The sequence below is a fragment of the Trachurus japonicus genome, chromosome 13 (assembly GCF_045865225.1).
Source record: "Trachurus japonicus isolate A0001 chromosome 13, Traja_1.0".
Lineage (NCBI taxonomy): Eukaryota > Metazoa > Chordata > Actinopteri > Carangiformes > Carangidae > Trachurus > Trachurus japonicus.
The window spans coordinates 6,848,331-6,865,978 of NC_140919.1; the positions used below are offsets into that span (position 1 = coordinate 6,848,331).

The 17,648-nt window shown below is 41.5% G+C and overlaps 1 protein-coding gene across 1 annotated transcript in view; it reads left to right on the forward strand.

Moving 5' to 3' along the window:
* The window catches only part of gdpd4a (glycerophosphodiester phosphodiesterase domain containing 4a), a 181,627-nt gene that overhangs the window by 41,079 nt on the left and 122,900 nt on the right, over positions 1-17,648 (forward strand). Inside the window, exons 3-7 of the mRNA XM_085794752.1 lie at positions 1,181-1,286; positions 2,321-2,424; positions 2,598-2,691; positions 3,826-3,885; positions 4,005-4,103. Of these exons, the coding sequence (XP_085650878.1) occupies positions 1,181-1,286; positions 2,321-2,424; positions 2,598-2,691; positions 3,826-3,885; positions 4,005-4,103 (463 nt within the window). The remainder of the gene's footprint in view (positions 1-1,180; positions 1,287-2,320; positions 2,425-2,597; positions 2,692-3,825; positions 3,886-4,004; positions 4,104-17,648) is intronic.

The following is a 17,648-nucleotide window of genomic DNA, read 5'->3' on the forward strand; positions in this document are numbered from 1 at the left end:
AGAGCTGAATCCAAAACCCAATCTGACTATCGAATCTGACACTTTTTCTTCCTTCCTTTCTTTCTTTCTTTTTTTTTTTATCTCTTATTGACTTCATTTTAATTCAACCATTTGTGATTAAACATTACAAAGACTTATTGAGATGTGTAAATTTTGTTCAGTATAAAGGATTTTATATAAGAATTACAGTAACTGCTAGATTTCAGGTCCTCAGTTGGTTTACTAGAGAGACATCTTCTATCTTTGATGACTAAACACATTTCAGGTATTCCAGGATGTCTTCCAATCAGCTCTGCTAATTGCAAATGAAAACACATAGTGAGGTTAAATTTTTTTAATCCACTGTGAATCAGATTCAAACTGGAATTTCAAACCAAGTGCTTAAGTTCCAGTTTTGATGTAGTCTCCAGAGCTCTCCACTCAGCTTTGATAAGTCCACTACACTCTTTGTCCATCACTCAGTGTTGCCACTTTTTTTTTGAGACATGTCTACTCATGCAGTGGTTTCATGTCAATAGAAACGGAGGGGGCACATGCCCCCTCAGATTTGAGGGATTTTTTTTTTTATTTTTTTTGTTACTTACTTTACCTTACTTATTATTTTACCATCTAGCTATGATCAGTGGTCATATTGAGTGAAATGTATTTAAAATAATGTCATAGTCCATCTCAAAAAGACATCATTGCCTTTTTCCAAAAATCACAACCCCCCTCCTTTTTGATGGATGTGCTTGGGGGAAAAAAAGGTCTGTGCTTGGGGAGGGGAGCTGTAGCCTACCTTCAATGGAAATGTGAGAGCAGTGTAATATTAAACTAGGGATTTCAAATGTTTAATCAAAGAGGAACTTTGCAAGTCCGCTCGCTTTCCGCTGTTTTGCTAGCAGTCCCTGGCCATGTGCATCTGTTTACAATGAAGGCGTAAAAAATCAATTGCATGGAGTGTGAAATAAGTTTTTTGAAGTGCATCCACCTTATTGTTCCACATTGTTAGCCAAGATAATGTTTCTGAAATTCAGTTTAGGCTACCAACTTTTCGGTCCCCAGCACTAGCGTTAGTGCCCAAAATAAGTGATTTGAGGGCATCCCCCAAAAAATAGGACATTCACATGACTGTGCCCCCTCCAATTTTTGGGTTGCATGACGCCCCTGTACTCATGTTTATGAGTTTGGTTGATTTCAGATATGAACACCAGCCATTTGTCTCCTGTCTGGCCGGCCTCTATGGTTGCCAATGGAGACGATACCAAAGAGCCAGGGCACAGCCAGGAGAGTGCTGCTGCAGCAAGGTACACACACACACACACACACACACACACACACACACACACACACACAGAGCTCCATCTATCTAATAAAGGTGTTGTATGATCACACACAGCTCCATCCAGAAGCAGTATGCTGATGTGGAGTGGTTTGCTTGATGAGCAGACAGTATTGCTTCCCCAGACACTTTTCTTAGTCCAGTCTGCTGAGCCCAATATTCTATTACTGCTTCTCCCAGAAAGTCTATCAGCACAGACCATCCATCAGCACAGTATCAGATATACTTCCTACGCAGTATGTAATCTGGCATCCTCTGGATCTCTCAGCTCGTTTTCACACCCTAGTAACCCATACGCTGGTGTATTGACCTTCATCCATTGACTCTCTCTCTGTAAACTGTCTGTTTTGGGGATTGTGTTTGTACTTTTTTATTTATTTATGCGGTGCACATGGCTCAGCAAGTCGTTCAATATGACCATCAGGTCAGGCAGCGAGGCGGATAGCATTATGCTCCTACAATGAGAAAAATTAAGGAAAATACGACCGATGACTGACTGCAAGGTTTTGGATACTCCTCCCAAACAGAGGACTATCCAAGGAAACAAACTCTGGTCTGTTCACAGCAGACCAACAGCTCTGGTGTGAAAGCGACCTCAGATTGTGTAGGGTCAGCGACGCGTATTCCTGTTTTGCCTTTAATGAAGACTGTAAACAAAGGAGAATGTTATTTTAAGTATAGATACATTCAACCATAAATGTAGACACATGGCAAGATCCTTCTTAACTGTAATAGAATACATACTGTAGAGTGGTGTCCAAAGTCGGAGAGCACTACTCAACATACTGTACTGCAATTTTGCATTTGCTTTTAATGTTAACTTAATACTACTATCTTTTAAAACTTGTATACCAGTTGTAAAGCAATAAAACATTATCATTATCTGTATACATACAGATTTCAGAATGTTTTATTGCTCAGTAAGTCCTCCTCTTCCTTTAATGTTAGCATGCACTAACGCTGGTGAGCCATTTACTGGGACTTGTGTGTGAATTCCAGGTGGAGTGTGGGAGTTTTGTCCTCCTGATCCTTACCTTCTTCCTGAGTTTTCTGTTCCTCTATTTCTGGAGTGAAGCTCAGAACGACTACAGTGACTTTGACTGGTGGGTTTTATACACAGTAAATACTCTTCCAATTAGTTTGTTAACAATCATGTTTGAAAAAATCTGTGGATGAAAGACATATGAATGAACGGTGACTGAATGGGACTTGATTGAACTTGAAGCATTGTATGTGATGGCTGATGATGATGACTGCTTCTCATCTGGCCCTTCAGGTTTAACTTTGGGACTCTTGGCTTCTGGTTCCCCTGGTCTCTGGTCCTGCTGGTTGTTGCTGCTTCTCTCTTCACATACATCGCCCTGCTACTGGTACTGTAGGCATGCTGCAAGCACATCTCTGCTGTGCTGATTATTCACCATTCACAGCTCCTGTTGGCTACAGAAGTGGGCCATGTCATTTTTACATCAGATGTCGGTGGCCCTGAGGTGCAAATCAGAAAACACAACAGCAAAAGAGAAAACACAACGGCAAATTTGTTGTTGTGTTTAGTAATTTGTTGTTGTGTTTTCTCTTTTTAGCTGTTGTGTTTTCTCTTTTTGTGTTGTGTTTTCTCTTTTTGTGTTGTTTTTTTCTTTTTGTGTTGTGTTTTCTCTTTTGCCGTTGTATTTTCTCTTTTGCTGTTGTGTTTTCTCTTTTGCCGTTGTGTTTTCTTTTGTCATTCAAATTTGTATTTGTTTTAACATAACTTTACAGACATTTCAAATGTTACAGATATGGCATAAATTAATAGTCTGTTTAAGAAAGTAAAAAAGGAGAAACAGATAGATAGGACGAGGAGAAACACAGACAAAAAAAAAAGAAAGAAATATCTGAAAAAATAAAAATAAAATATAACATTGATAAAAATAAAACACTCATCTTACAACTTAAAGGCAGCCCCCACCCCTGGCACCCCTCACGCTTCATACACATTCAAAGCACACGTAAATACAATTACATGCAATGTACCGTTGTGTTTTCTGATTTGCCATTGTGTTTTCTCTTTTGCTGTTGTGTTTTGTGATTTGCTGTTGTGTTTTCTGATTTGCTGTTGTGTTTTGTGATTTGCCCCTCAGGGCCACCGTACAATCCCAGGATGCACCAACAGATGTGTTTGAACAGGCACAAGTACAGTTTAGCCTTGTGTCTCTCCCAAATGTTTATGTGAAATTTAGGAGCATGTTTGCATGATGACAAAGTTTATGTGAGACTTGTAATGCACAATACTTCTATTTATACTAATATTATATTATAATACACAACAATATCAGATAAATGGATGATACATCTGTATCAGTATAGTTTACTTTCTAGTTTTGTGAAATATGTGAAGATATTTTTGATCAAGGATACACTGTGCTCTGATGATAAGTTAAAAAAAAAGTTTGACTAAACTCATTTTCATCATCAGTTCATTAGTAAAGGAGAGTGAGTTTACCTTATCTCTGAATGTCTCTCCTCAGGTGCTAGCAGTGTGTCTACTATCTGAGGGTCAGAGGCTTTACCTTCACTGGAGTCACAAGGTACACAGACACACACACGGTCACACAGGAAGAATTAAAACACAACAGCACTGACTCGTAGGTCTGTGTATTTTTTATTTTGCCCTTTGTTTAAGTTGTGTTTTCTTACTTTGTGTCAGACTGGTATCGTGGTGACTTTGGTGTTCTCCGTCACAGCCACTGCCATCCTGTCAGACCTCTGGAGCAAAGAATGGAAGACTCTCTTCCTCTCTCTGCAGGTTTGACAACTCTCACACAACAGACTCACTAACAGCCAGCTCTCCTGTGGGTCACAGCTCTTCATTTCTGGCCCACGATGTACGTACGCGTTTCAGCAGAGAAGCTTGAAGAAAGTTCCAACGCTGAAGAGAGCTTCTCTGCTGAGACGCGTACGTACGTCGTGGGCCACTGCTGCCTGGATTAAAGGACATTTAAGAGGTTTGACCCACATGAGACTAAGACGCACCTCCAGATAGCTCGTCAAAAATCCGTTCAAAACTGAGCAAAAACGCAAATTTACTGAATGTTACCCACTTCGTGAAGAATATAAACGTCGAGGTAATCACCGGAACAAAATATTCTGCTCGGTTTTCATAATGGTTAAAGCAAAAGCCAAGAAGAGCGAGTCACCTGAGACAGGCCCAGAAGCCTCGAGCACACCTTACTCGGAGGCCCCGGAAACTGACGACAGCACTATGGATGAACCCTCTAACAAGACGGTGCTCAAGGCCATCGCTGCTTTAAGCGCAGATGTGAACCGGATCAGATCAGAGGTTTGTGCCACCATAGAAAACCGCATCACAGAAGTTTCTGCTACCATCAGGGGCGAGATCTCATCACTTAATGAAAACGTCCAGAAATCTATTTCTGAGCTGAGAGGCATATCAGCAGTGCACGAGACCGCTCTAAAGGAGCTAGAAGAAAGCGCTTCAACCCACTCTGACATCCTCTCCACACTGCAATCTACAGTGGATCATCTGACAACTAAAGTTAAACACCTGGATGAAAAATGTGAGGACCTCGAGGCGCGCTCCAGACGGAACAATATCAGGATTATAGGAATACCGGAGGGAAAAGAGGGACCACAGCCCAGAGAGTTCATCTCACAACTCCTAACCGAAGCGCTGTCTCTGCCGGAGCAACCACTGATAGATCGGGCACACAGGATAAACCGCCAGAAACCGAAACCAGAGGACCCCCCGCGACCCTTCATCTTAAGACTTCACTACTACCACGTCCGTGAGGAAATACTACGTAGGGCCATGGAAAAGAATAAGATGGAATACCAGGGGCGGAAAATACACATATTTCCAGACTTCCCTCCTTCTGTGGTCAAACAGAGAGCTGCGTTCACTAAAGTTAGAGAAATGTTACGAGGAAGATCGGACGTCAGATACGGACTGATTTATCCTGCCAGGCTGATGGTGACGCACGGAGGAGTGAAAATGTTGTTTACCGACCCGAGGGAAGCTCAAGATTACGCCGAGAAACACTTTGGTCAGCCACATTAGACAATGACAGAGGAATAGACACAAGTGGCCCAGCTGGGTGGATAGCGAGCTGCATACAGACATTCACCTCACCATGGAGAGCAACGTGAGGAAATGGACTGTCTGTGACAGATGCGTGAATCTTAGACTACACTAGAATCGTTTTATACCTGACAGTGTAAATGTTTTTGTTTTATTCAAATGAATCTGACGAGCTATCGTTTTTGAGAAGCAGTAGTTACTAAGGTTAACAAAGGTTAACAGTAACAGCTCAGGGAAGTAATAGTTTTTGGTTAGACTCTCATTATTATCATTTTTTGAATACTTCCCGAAGTACTTTCGTGCCATACGTTTGTTTAGTACTGGCTAGAAATGTGTTTGTTCTTTGTTTACTCAGTTTGTTCCAGGGGATTTAGAAGAGCTTATAGGAAGGGGAAGGGAGGGATGGGATTTAGCCGTCTTACTACTATAAAATCACAATTTAAAGGTGAACTAATTGGAACAGTTATTTACTCTACTTTTTTTCTGATATGCCAATACAAGATGATCTGAATACAAGAGAAGGAAGGAAGGGTCTAACCTTAGCTAGCTGGAATGTGCGCGGACTTAACAACCCAATAAAAAGAGGTAAAATCTTTGCTCATCTTAAATCATTAGCACCAGATCTGATATTCTTACAGGAAACCCACTTGAAAAAAGACTCTCATATCAGATTAAGGTGTAAATGGATCAATAATGTATACCACTCATCATTTAATGTTAAAGCAAGAGGTACAGCAATTATGATAAGGAAAGGCGTTCCCTTCATTCACAAAGATACAATATCTGATAAGGAAGGTTGGTTTCTGATTGTAACTGGGGAAATATATTCTACTCCTCTCACCTTAATGAACATATACGCTCCGAATATAGACAATCCATCATTCTTTCAGAAGGCAATGTCTCTTATACCAGATTTGTCCCAAACAAATTTGATTATTGCAGGGGACTTCAATTGTGTGTTAGATCCATATTTAGACAGGTCTTCCACTCGCAGAGCAGAGAAGAGTAATTCAAGTGTCTTTCTTAATACATTTATCAACAATACTAATCTGTCTGACATTTGGAGAATAGCCAATCCGACTAGTAGGGATTATTCATTTTACTCTGCAACACATAACTCTTACAGCAGGATAGATTATTTTCTCATAGATGCAAAACTAACGCCATATGCTGTAAATATGAAATACCACAACATTTTGATCTCAGATCACAGTCCCCTCACGTGTACTCTGAATATTCAAAACATGGTGAAGCCACAGACGAACTGGAGGCTAAACCCTCTTTTACTAACTGAAAAAGAGTTCTGTGATTATTTAAAAGCTCAGATATCCCTCTATTTTGATACTAATGATAATTCAGAAACCACCCCTTCTGTTCTATGGGAGGCATTCAAAGCATTTATTAGAGGCTCTATCATTTCATTTGAAGCATCTAGAAGGAAAATGAACAAAGCTAGATTACTTGAACTAGACAACCAAATTAACCTTCTGGATAAAGAAAATGCCAAAACTCCTTCCAGTGACTTGCATAAAAAGATATCAGCCTTAAAATATGAATATAACAAGATACTCTCGGCAAAGATTAGTAAGGCATTTTTATATACAAAACAAAAATATTTTGAGTTTAATGACAAGCCACATAGACTCTTAGCCCAGCAACTCAGAAAACAGGAAAATGATCGCACAATACATAAAATTAAATCTGATAAAGGTGAGATTCTGATTAAACCCAAGGACATTAATGATCGATTTCTCCAATTTTATAAAAATTTGTACACTTCCAAAAACGATACAGACTATACAGCTATGCAAGATTTCTTAAATAAGTGCAATCTTTCCCAACTAGATGAAAATGAGGCAGCTCAGCTGAACTCTGAAATTTCTGTTGAAGAAGTTAAAAAAGCTATCACTTCACTTAAAAGCAATAAAGCTCCAGGCCCTGATGGCCTTTCAGGTGAGCTGTATAAAAAATTTAATGAAACCCTCTGCCCATATCTACATAGGGTGTTCACTCAAGCCCACACGGATGGTGTCCTACCTCCTACTTTAACAGAAGCGGTTATTACAGTGATACGTAAAAAGGGTAAGGACCCAGAAGAGGTTGGCTCTTTTCGCCCTATTTCTCTGTTAAACCTAGATGGGAAATTATTTTCTAAAATTTTGGCTAATAGATTGAGCCCCTTTTTAGATAAATTAGTACATCCAGACCAAACTGGTTTTATACCAGGTAGAAATTCTTTTTTCAATCTTAGACATTTATTTAATATCATGTATGCTACTGATAGACCAAAAGAAGAGCTAGCCATCTTATCACTCGATGCTGAGAAGGCATTCGACCAAGTCGAGTGGCCTTATCTATTTGAAATTTTAAAGAGATTTAATTTTGGAGAAAAATTTATTTCAATGGTAAAGCTTCTTTTTAACAACCCCTGTGCACAGATACTGACTAATCAAATATTGTCCCCCCGTTTTAGACTACATAGAGGAACGAGACAAGGGTGCCCTCTTTCCCCCTTAATTTTTGCTTTAGCAATCGAACCCCTTGCCGAGAGTATCCGCTCAGACCCTTTAATTCATGGTTATAATACACAAAAATCTATAAACAAAATTTAATTATATGCCGATGATGTTTTATTATTTATCTCTCAGCCCCAAGTCACGATTTCACAGATACTCGATAAAATAAATTCATTTGGGACCTTCTCTGGTTACAGGATAAATAGGAATAAAAGCGAGCTAATGCCCGTGCATGTACAGAATATTGCCTGGTTACAGAACCTCCCTTTTAGTGTATCTTCAGAAAAATTCACGTATTTAGGAATTCAGATCACAAAGTGCCACTCTCATTTATTTAAGGAGAATTTCCCACCATTGTTGTCTAAATTACAATCAAATATACAGTTCTGGAAGACCTTGCCAATTTCATTACTTGGCAGAGTGAATGCTATCAAAATGATTTTCTTGCCCCAATTACTATATTTATTTCAGAACATTCCAGTGTTTCTCCCCAAATCTTTCTTTAAAAAAATAGACTCGATTGTGCTCCCTTTCTTTTTTTTTTTTTTAAAGTATATTTTTTGGCTTTTTGCCTTTTTTATTTGATAGACAGTCAGAGATAGACAGGAAAGGGGGAGGCAGAGAGAGGGGGAATGACATGCAGGAAAGGTCTGCCCGACGCGGGACTCGAACCGGGGACGCCTGCGTTGAGGACTGTAGCCTCCACATGGGGCGGCCGCTTTAACCACTGCGCCACGCACCGCCCCAGTGCTCCCTTTCTTATGGGGATACAAAACCCATAGAATTGGCAAGAAACACCTTTGTAAAGCTAAAATAGAAGGAGGCTTGGTACTCCCGATTTTTTTATCATATTATTGGGCCTCACAAATCAAGATTATGGCATACTGGCTGGATAACACAGCTACCCCACCCAACTGGCTCGAATTAGAACAAGAGACATGCCAGCCTAACTCTGTAGGTGCCATCCTTCTGGCACCTTACACTATTGAGAAGTCTTTGTACAATAGCAATGTGATGATCCACAGTACAGTGCGTATTTGGAAACAAATCAAATCACACTTTAAGTTGAAACCCATATCTTATGCTTTACTTATCACTGGAAACCCTACGTTTCCTCCATCCACTCTGGATAATACTTTTAATCTCTGGAAGAACAGAGGCATCCATACAATAGGTGAGTTATACATTAGAGGCATTTTTGCATCCTTTGCACAACTACAGAGTAAATATAATATACCGGGTAGTAGTTTCTTTAGATACTTGCAAATTAGAGACTATGTAAGAAAATATTTGCATAATTTTGAGACTTTCTCAGGCTCTTCTCTTGATAGATGCCTCCGGCCCATGTCTTGCTCAGAAAAATCGATATCTTATATATATGACACTTTGCAGTCTATCAATCCAGTGAACTCCACTTTAATAAAAACAAAATGGGAGGAAGAAATGGGCACTGAGATCCCGGACCCTCTATGGGAAAAGAGTTTGGAACATACCCATCGTTGTTCTAATAATGCTAGGCACTGCCTAATTCACTTTAAGATTCTACATCGTCTTCACTATTCTAAGGAGAGGTTACATAGAATATACCCTGAGATGTCCCCTATTTGTGACAGATGCCTTGTTGCAGAAGACACGTTGCTTCACAGCTTCGTCCTGTGTCCCAAGGTTAAGATCTTTTGGTTTAATATCTTCAGTTTAGTCTCTAAAATACTTAACATACAGTTGGAGCCTAATCCACATATTATTATTTTGGGAATTTCAGACGATACTAAAAGGTTAAATAACTACCAACAATGTTTCCTCTCCTATAGTCTCATCATCGCAAAGAAGCTACTTCTCATGCATTGGAAAAAGAAAGAAACACCCACCACAAAGATGTGGCTTAGTGATCTTACTAACACTCTCCATTTTGAGATAATAAAATATACTCTTATGGATAAACTCCCACACTTTGAAAACATTTGGTCACCTCTCACTCACTATCTCACACCTGGTAGTGGAAATTAATGTTTCCCCCTAACTATAATAAAGTAGTATTTAGACGGAAAGGTAAGGCTGGGTAGGGTGGGAGGGAGGGATTTATTTAGGTTTTGTTTGTTTATTTTTCTGTACTCTGTAATACATGTGTATCTGTTCTTCATTTACCATTGTTATGTGTTCTAAAAACAAAAAGAGGACAGTATGTCCTAACTGCACATATCTCTATATGGATATACATTATACTCGTGTGTATGATGTGGATAATATAACAATGTTACAATGTGCTTTAATAAAAATATTTGAAAGAGGTTTGACCCACATGAGTGCTGGCTGTTAGTGGTTTTTCTGAGCCTCTTTTGCAGTGCACCTGTATACAGTTTTGAAATTGATATTGAGTGCGCTCACTATTTCTTCAAACTTGTAAACTCTCACACAACGGCCCATCACAGGAGAGAGTTACAGAATTAACAATAAGGCAAAAAAAAAAAAACACGCTGAAAATATCTTTAAAAAAAACAGGCAGTAAATGTACTCAAAGTACATATTCATGATGCAAACTGGCCACATTTAGTGGGAACATAAATAAAATGCTTGAAATGGAAATTCAAGTAAAGTACAAGTACCTCAAAATTGTGCTCAAGAACATTATTATTTATTTGAGTGAATCTGCTTGGTTACCATCTATGCTGTTTTCCCCCTCCCCAATTCTAGGGGTAATTTAAAGGGATAGTTCAACATTTTGGAAAATTGGCCCATTGCCATAATCCCTATAGTCATAGCAGTAGGTTCATTACCTTTAATTGTCGGTGCGAGCTATTTTCAGAACGCCGGAGCAGAGCCGTGAGCTGCTCAAAGCTACGCTACGGGGGCTCATGGGATTTCTTGGTTTCCCTCATCAAACTCATAAATAGTGAAAATATACGCACATCCCTTGCTTGGGGTGCTGGGCCAAATGGACAGTAGAAAATAGAAAAAATAGCCCGCACAACCTCGTTTTTGCTCCAGAATATTTTACTGACACAACGTTTCGGGCTCTCAGCCCTTCATCAGGTCATCATCATAATGGCCCTCATTTATCAAACTTGCGCAGGATCTGGTGTAGATTCTGGTGTAAATATCAGTGTACGCCAAGTGTCACGTGTGATTTACTAAAAGTGTGTACGCTGCTGATTTCGGCGTAGAACCGGCGTGGTGTTGATAAATCCGGCGGCTGAAAACGAGCGTCATTTAAATGTCACGCCCCGATATATTCCTGCTTTAGAGGCGTCGCCCTGCCCCTTTTACGACATGGAGACACGGAAGACGGCCAAGAAGAGACTTTACTGACGTTACCGCGTTGAACAGGGAGAGGGCGGCAACATTAAATATCTGGACATTGATAGATTGATAGGTTTAGTGATTGATAAGCGTCATCCTGGTGGATGGAGGCTGCAGACGCACGTGTCACCGACCACGTCAGGAAACCCAGCGATCTCATGAAATGCTCCTGCAGTTTACTAAACACAAGTGATTGAGGACAAATCACAGGCATATTACTGCTGCGAACGCGACTTTATGACCATCAGCACCGCTGGCATGGTTCGGCTGATGGAGGGATGTGAAACACCGGCCCGATCTCCCGCTGACAGGTCCCGGTGACTGGGGAAAAAAAAAAAAACCCTCCGCCGCGGAGATCAGCTGGACCTGGACAGGTAGCGCCCCCCACCCCCACCCCACCTGGGGCTCCGGTGTCCGGTAGAGAGAGAGACTGAGGAGCCGTCCGGTCATGCTCTGGTGCAGGAGATGTTGGAAGTTTGTGTGTGTGATCTACATTAACAGGTCTGCCTGTCATTGACTGTTTCTGTTGACACAGCTGATTAACGAGCATCTGTCACGTCGTGGTTTTTAATTCATCTCAGTTGCTCAAAATAAAAGTCGAGTTAAATTTTCAACACGGACTTGGTTGTAGCGTTTCTCTTTTTTGGCTACTTAACTTTTTATCAATATAAACAACAACAACATGTGGTCCACATCGCTGCGTTATTAGACTATGGTTTAATAATCATTCTGACACAGCAGCACTCCTTCCTGCATGTTCTACGCTGGTTCCAAATGTGCGTACACCTGGTCAGAGCTGGCGTGAGATTTGTGCGTACCGTACGCTCACGTACGGTACGCACAAATCCTTGCGGTGAATTTGGTGTACACCCATTTTTTTGGTGTGCGCAAGTTTCATAAATGAGGGCCAATGTGTTTCACCCGTGTAACATCTATATGTAGACGCCCCCTGGTGACGTCATGAGACGTGGCGTCATTCACAAAAAAATAATCACACACAACATGGCAACATAGTAGCCTGTGTGAAGACAACTTACCAATGGGGAAACATTTGACATTCATACATCATACATTATATCTGAAACGTCCAAGAATGACATCAGGTTAAAAAAATCTATATATACATATCTTGTCCCTCACATACATAACAAAAAATGACTGATAGGGAACTCTTCATTCATGCCTCTAGGAGACATCGTGCCCAAAGTGAATATCCAAAAGGATTCTCGTTGCAACAACAGTCTATCGTATCACCTCCTCGTCTTGGTCGTTTAACATGTTCGATTCCCTGATACGTGAGGGATGCCACGTTGTGTTTTGCCTGCAGAAAGTGCATCGCTACTGGACTCTTTGGGTCCTGATTTCTTATACTGCATCTATGCTCTGCAGTGCGTGTCTTTAATGCTCGATTCGTTTTCCCCACGTATCCTAAACCACACGGACATTTAAGTAAATATATAACATTGGTGGTGGTACACGTAATAATGCTTTTGATATCAAAACGCTTCCCTGTAAGGGGATGCGTGAACGTGTGGCTCTTACTGGTGAAATTACATTGCGCGCAATTGGCACATCTGTAATTGCCACCTGGGACCTGTGTGAACACAGTGTCCGGTCTCTGAGGGAGGAGGTCTGATTTTACCACAATTTGCCTGATGTTGGGGGGACGTTTGTATACAATTCTAGGTGTGTCCTTAAATGTTATGGACAGCTTAGGATCACCGCTCAGGATATGCCAGTATTTTTTTTACAACTTGTTCGAATTCCCTTCCCAAATTAGAATATTGTAGAATACATAACGGGCTGTTGTTGGAAGACTTATTCCCTGTGGCCTGCAGACACTGGTCCTGTGTTACATCAGTGAATTTGTCCCGTGCTTGTCTTAACCAGTCTTGTGGGTAGCATCTTTCCTTGAAACGCATATCCAAAAGGTCTGCTTGATGTACATAGTCAACGTCTTCACTACATAATCTACGGATGCGGTTATATTGGCTGATGGGAAGGCTCCGTTTTAAAGGAAGTGGATGAAAACTGTCCGCTCTTAAGAGAGCATTTCTATCTGTGGGTTTTTTATATACCGTTGAGAATGAGATGGTCACTGACAAAGATAAACTGCCCAAATTACAGTGGGTACTAGTTTCATTTGGACGGTTTCACGCAAGATTCACACGTGAGTCACGGGAGGCTCACGCGGATTTTTTGTGGAGGAGTAATTGTGTTTTCACCAGAAGCTGCAATGTGCCCAAACAACCGCCAGGTGGCATCTGTGAGCAGCAGATCGCCTCTATAAGACAGCAGCACGGAGCAGTGAACACGAATGGGGAATGCAATATAATAATAATACAGTATAGTTTTTCAATGAGAAAAATGTAACGACGGCAGCTATACGTCTGAACTCTCTTTTATCGATCCTCTTGTCAGCTCCAAACACACCCATCTGCACCGCGATTACGGACCACAGCGTGGTTTTCCACACAGCAGTTAATTACCTCAGTGCGCGATGCTGCCGGTGTGTTTTTAAAATGAGCCAATTTCTGTACAGTAGTGTTTATTCCTCACCTTGTTTGACTGAGAGTGTAGCTGGATGATTTCTCATGAATGAACGGGCAATAGCCTATGTCACTTTCGGGCTGGGCGATAAAACAGGATATCCTGAAATAACTTTCCCTCGATAGAAATAGGCTACAAGATGTGTGGATATAGGTTTCATTCATCCATGTTTTGACAGACAACACAAACAACCAGTGGCAGGGACGGACTGGCCATAGGGCAATATGGGCAAATGCCACAGCAGCCGCGACCGAAGATGCAGCCGTGCTGATGTGACCGCAAAAAAAAAAAGTCAGTCGGGGTCAGCTGGTTTACAGCCGGCCGACTCTGAAACACTCGAGACACAGTAACATTAGTAACGCAAGAAAGGTATAGGTCACTTAGTAGAGCAGCTCTCACTGTAAGCAAAGATTTTATTTCAGTCTGGGATGCCAACGTGCAGTTTTAGTGAACAATGCATTTTCTCTTATCATCATTATTATGATCACTGATAGCCTATATGTGCGGCTATATATACCGTATGTGTGTGTTTGTGTAATGCAGGGGTGCTTTAAAAAAACACATTTGTCTGGACAGTAGGCATTTTTCTCACAACCGACCTCAAAAGCGAGGGCAGGTCATCATTCCGGGTGTTGTCTTTGTTGTTACTTTGTTGCTGCTCCACAGAGCGCACATGGCTACTTAATTATGCACGTGCCTGACCATATGGTTGTGCTGAGGCATTCTGGGGGTGGAATATGAGTTCATGTCCGCACCATTCTTGGGTCCGGTGTGATTTATCAATGGAATATTGCGGAGAGTTGTGCGTACGCACAGCTTGATCAGTGTTTCCCACAGAAAAAATAAATAGGAATAAATAAATAAATGTGTCCACGTCTCACGTGTGTTTACGTGCGGTGCGCCCGCACGCGAGAGAGGCGGCAGGTTGAGCGGCTGACTGGCGGAGATGAGAGATGGTGAAACGCTAGCATGATTATTAAAAAAACACCATCTCTGATCTCTGCCCGCACATAGACAGACACAGGTTCACATGCAGACAGGGGCGCACGGTAAATGCAGCTGCAGCGCTATTAAACTAGAGCAACAGCAACTCTCATATTTAAATTGTGTTTTATATTGATTTCATATATTTCACTGATTGCAATTAGGCTATAGAATGCTGTGTGTTTTATTGAAAGCGAGGCTGGGTGAAAATCGCTACAGTGGGGTTTATATGCAGCGGTCTGTAGGACCAGCTTAGAAACATCAGCGACACATTAGCACCTTCATTTATCTCTGATGCTTGTGGATACTTCACTCAAGTAGGCTACAGCCCTGCCCCCCACAGAACTTCACACAGCTGTTCAGTCAGCTTAGAAAAACCGGTTCTTACAGTAGCTACCTCTCCTCACACTTTTCATAAGCCGGAGGACAAAACTGTAGGCTTCATTGTTTCGTTTCATTTCGTTAAGTGAAAATCATCTCTGAATTATGGAACTAAAAATAAAATAGGCTTATCTTTAAAAAAAAAAAGATCCTATGATATTTAGCGTAATTGCATTATTTTTATTCAAATGTGACTGAGACCTTTATCTACCTAAACAGAGGGTAACATGAATAAATATACTGTTTTGTATTTTTCTGGAAACTGTTACATTATGTAACGTGACCGCGGCACTCACCCCCCCCCTCTCTCCCTCCCGAATTGGGCTCATTATGATAAATATACTGTAGATGAAAACAATAATTGAAGAAAAAAATAAGCTATTGTCGGCCCGAGGTATAAATGCCCAGAAATCGAATGTTTCATTTGTGTAAGTTGTAAGCTTCAGAAACCATCACACATGGAAAAGTCACGGACTGAGAGACCTGTAGTTTTAATGTAAACAAAGTCATTTACGTAAGAAAAACACAAACGTCTGTGTGAGACCATCTGGGTGGTTCTAGTGTTAACATTAGCCTAATGAAGAATGAAGAAAACACGTTACAAATGAACTATGACCGGATTGACAGCAGAAACAGTGTGCACTTATCTCAAGGAAATTTAAATCGAATGCAACTGTAACTCAACTTAACTTAACCTCTTAATAAGAGGTGAAACGTCTTCCTAGACGAATAACCAAGTCCAGTTGCATTCGATTTAAATTTCCTTGAGATAACTATGACCGGGAGTCCGGGACAAATGAGAATATTCACAGGCTTAGTGCATGTGCACACGCCGGCCGGAGTCACTCGCAACAATGTAGCTTTCCCTCGATTAAAGTAGTTCTGTCATCTCCCACTTTGTACCGGATTAGAGACAGCACCCGACAGATGCTAAATGTTTGGATGCAACAAAGTCACTGTTAACAAAATCAGCATCTAATCTGTCCCTTCAAGAGCAGCTGCTGACATTATTGCTCCGCTCGTGAGTCCAGCAGCATCGGGTCCAGGCTGCTGGCACGGACGTAGCGATCGTGGGCTATGAGTGGATTGTTACATTCACCAGAACTTGCAGAACTCAAACTACTCAAACTTGGAGCCAGACCCGGCCAGGCTACAGGAGAGATCAAAAATATGCAGGGGACCCCCAAAAGGCTGAGAACCACTGATCCTGTTGAACGTAGGCTACTGTAACCACTGTGAAACAATAAAACAACAACATTGATCTGATTGACCGGCGTAGCGGTCCCTCTCTCCATCCACTCTCTAGCTCTCTCGACCACAGCTGCAAATGAAGTAGCCTATGGCCTATGAACAGCGCCACTCTCCATTGCAGCTACGTTGTGGTCAAACGTGGAATTATCCCCAAATCTTTTGAGCTGCATCTCAGTACGATGCTTCCACCTAGTGGCTACAGTGTGACCTACAATTTCACGCAACGCGTGAATCACGCGTTACGTGAGGGAACCCACTGTAGAAGGCGAACTCACACATTTCAAGACGGAGATGGAGACAAAACTGAGGTTTCAAAAAATCAAAAAGTTTGAACGTGACAGCAAGGATTACAAGGATGCCCAGGTGTACAGATGGAGAGGGTTTCCCCGGGACACACCCCCAGATACGTCACAGAGGATTCCCTGTGCCGGCGAAAGACGCACCTGGAGACGCAGAGTTCCTGATTATTCGGACACATCTTCCTTTGAGTCTGAGTTCAGCGATGGAGTTTATTCCCAACGGGGAAGTTTTTTAGAGAGAGGGAACCGGGGCCGTGGAGGAGAACGAGGAGGGAGAAGACCTGGAGGAAATGCCGGAGGAGCAAGAGAAAGGCATCGCTCCCCCTACCCCACACGGAGCAGGATGAAACATTGAATGTGATCAACCTGTCCAGTAAGACCATAAGCACATCTTGCAAATCAGCCCTCAGCAAAGGTCCCCACTACACAATGTAATGACTTTAATACCATCATTGACTTTCAAAAATTTTTCCACTCCCTGAGGTTGAGGGAATTTTATAGCCCCCTCAGTGGTCCGAATGATTTGGCGATGAGACATGTGATTGCGGATGGGCCTATCCACTCATCCTCCGCTAATGTGAACGAGACTAACACAAAATCATTGTTTCGGCCAAAATCTACGTTTTGCCCCCCTAGAAATAGAAACCCCTCCTTAGAAACTTATTGTCGTCTCGTGGAAAAAGATGTGATCCAAATTATGAATAAAAAACGAGAATATAGAACCATGAACAACCTCCCGAAAGAACAAAGAAATGCTTTAATTGAACTTAAAAAAAATGATTATACAGTGGTCGTCAAGCCCGCAGACAAGGGCGGGGCCATAGTACTGCAAAATCGTGTGGATTATGAAAATGAGATTCTCAGACAACTTGAAGATGCCACATTCTACAGAAAGTTGTCGTCAAATCCCACTCCTCTCTGTCACGACTCTGCTAGGAACCCAGAGACACCAACTGAAAAAATAAAAGTTTATT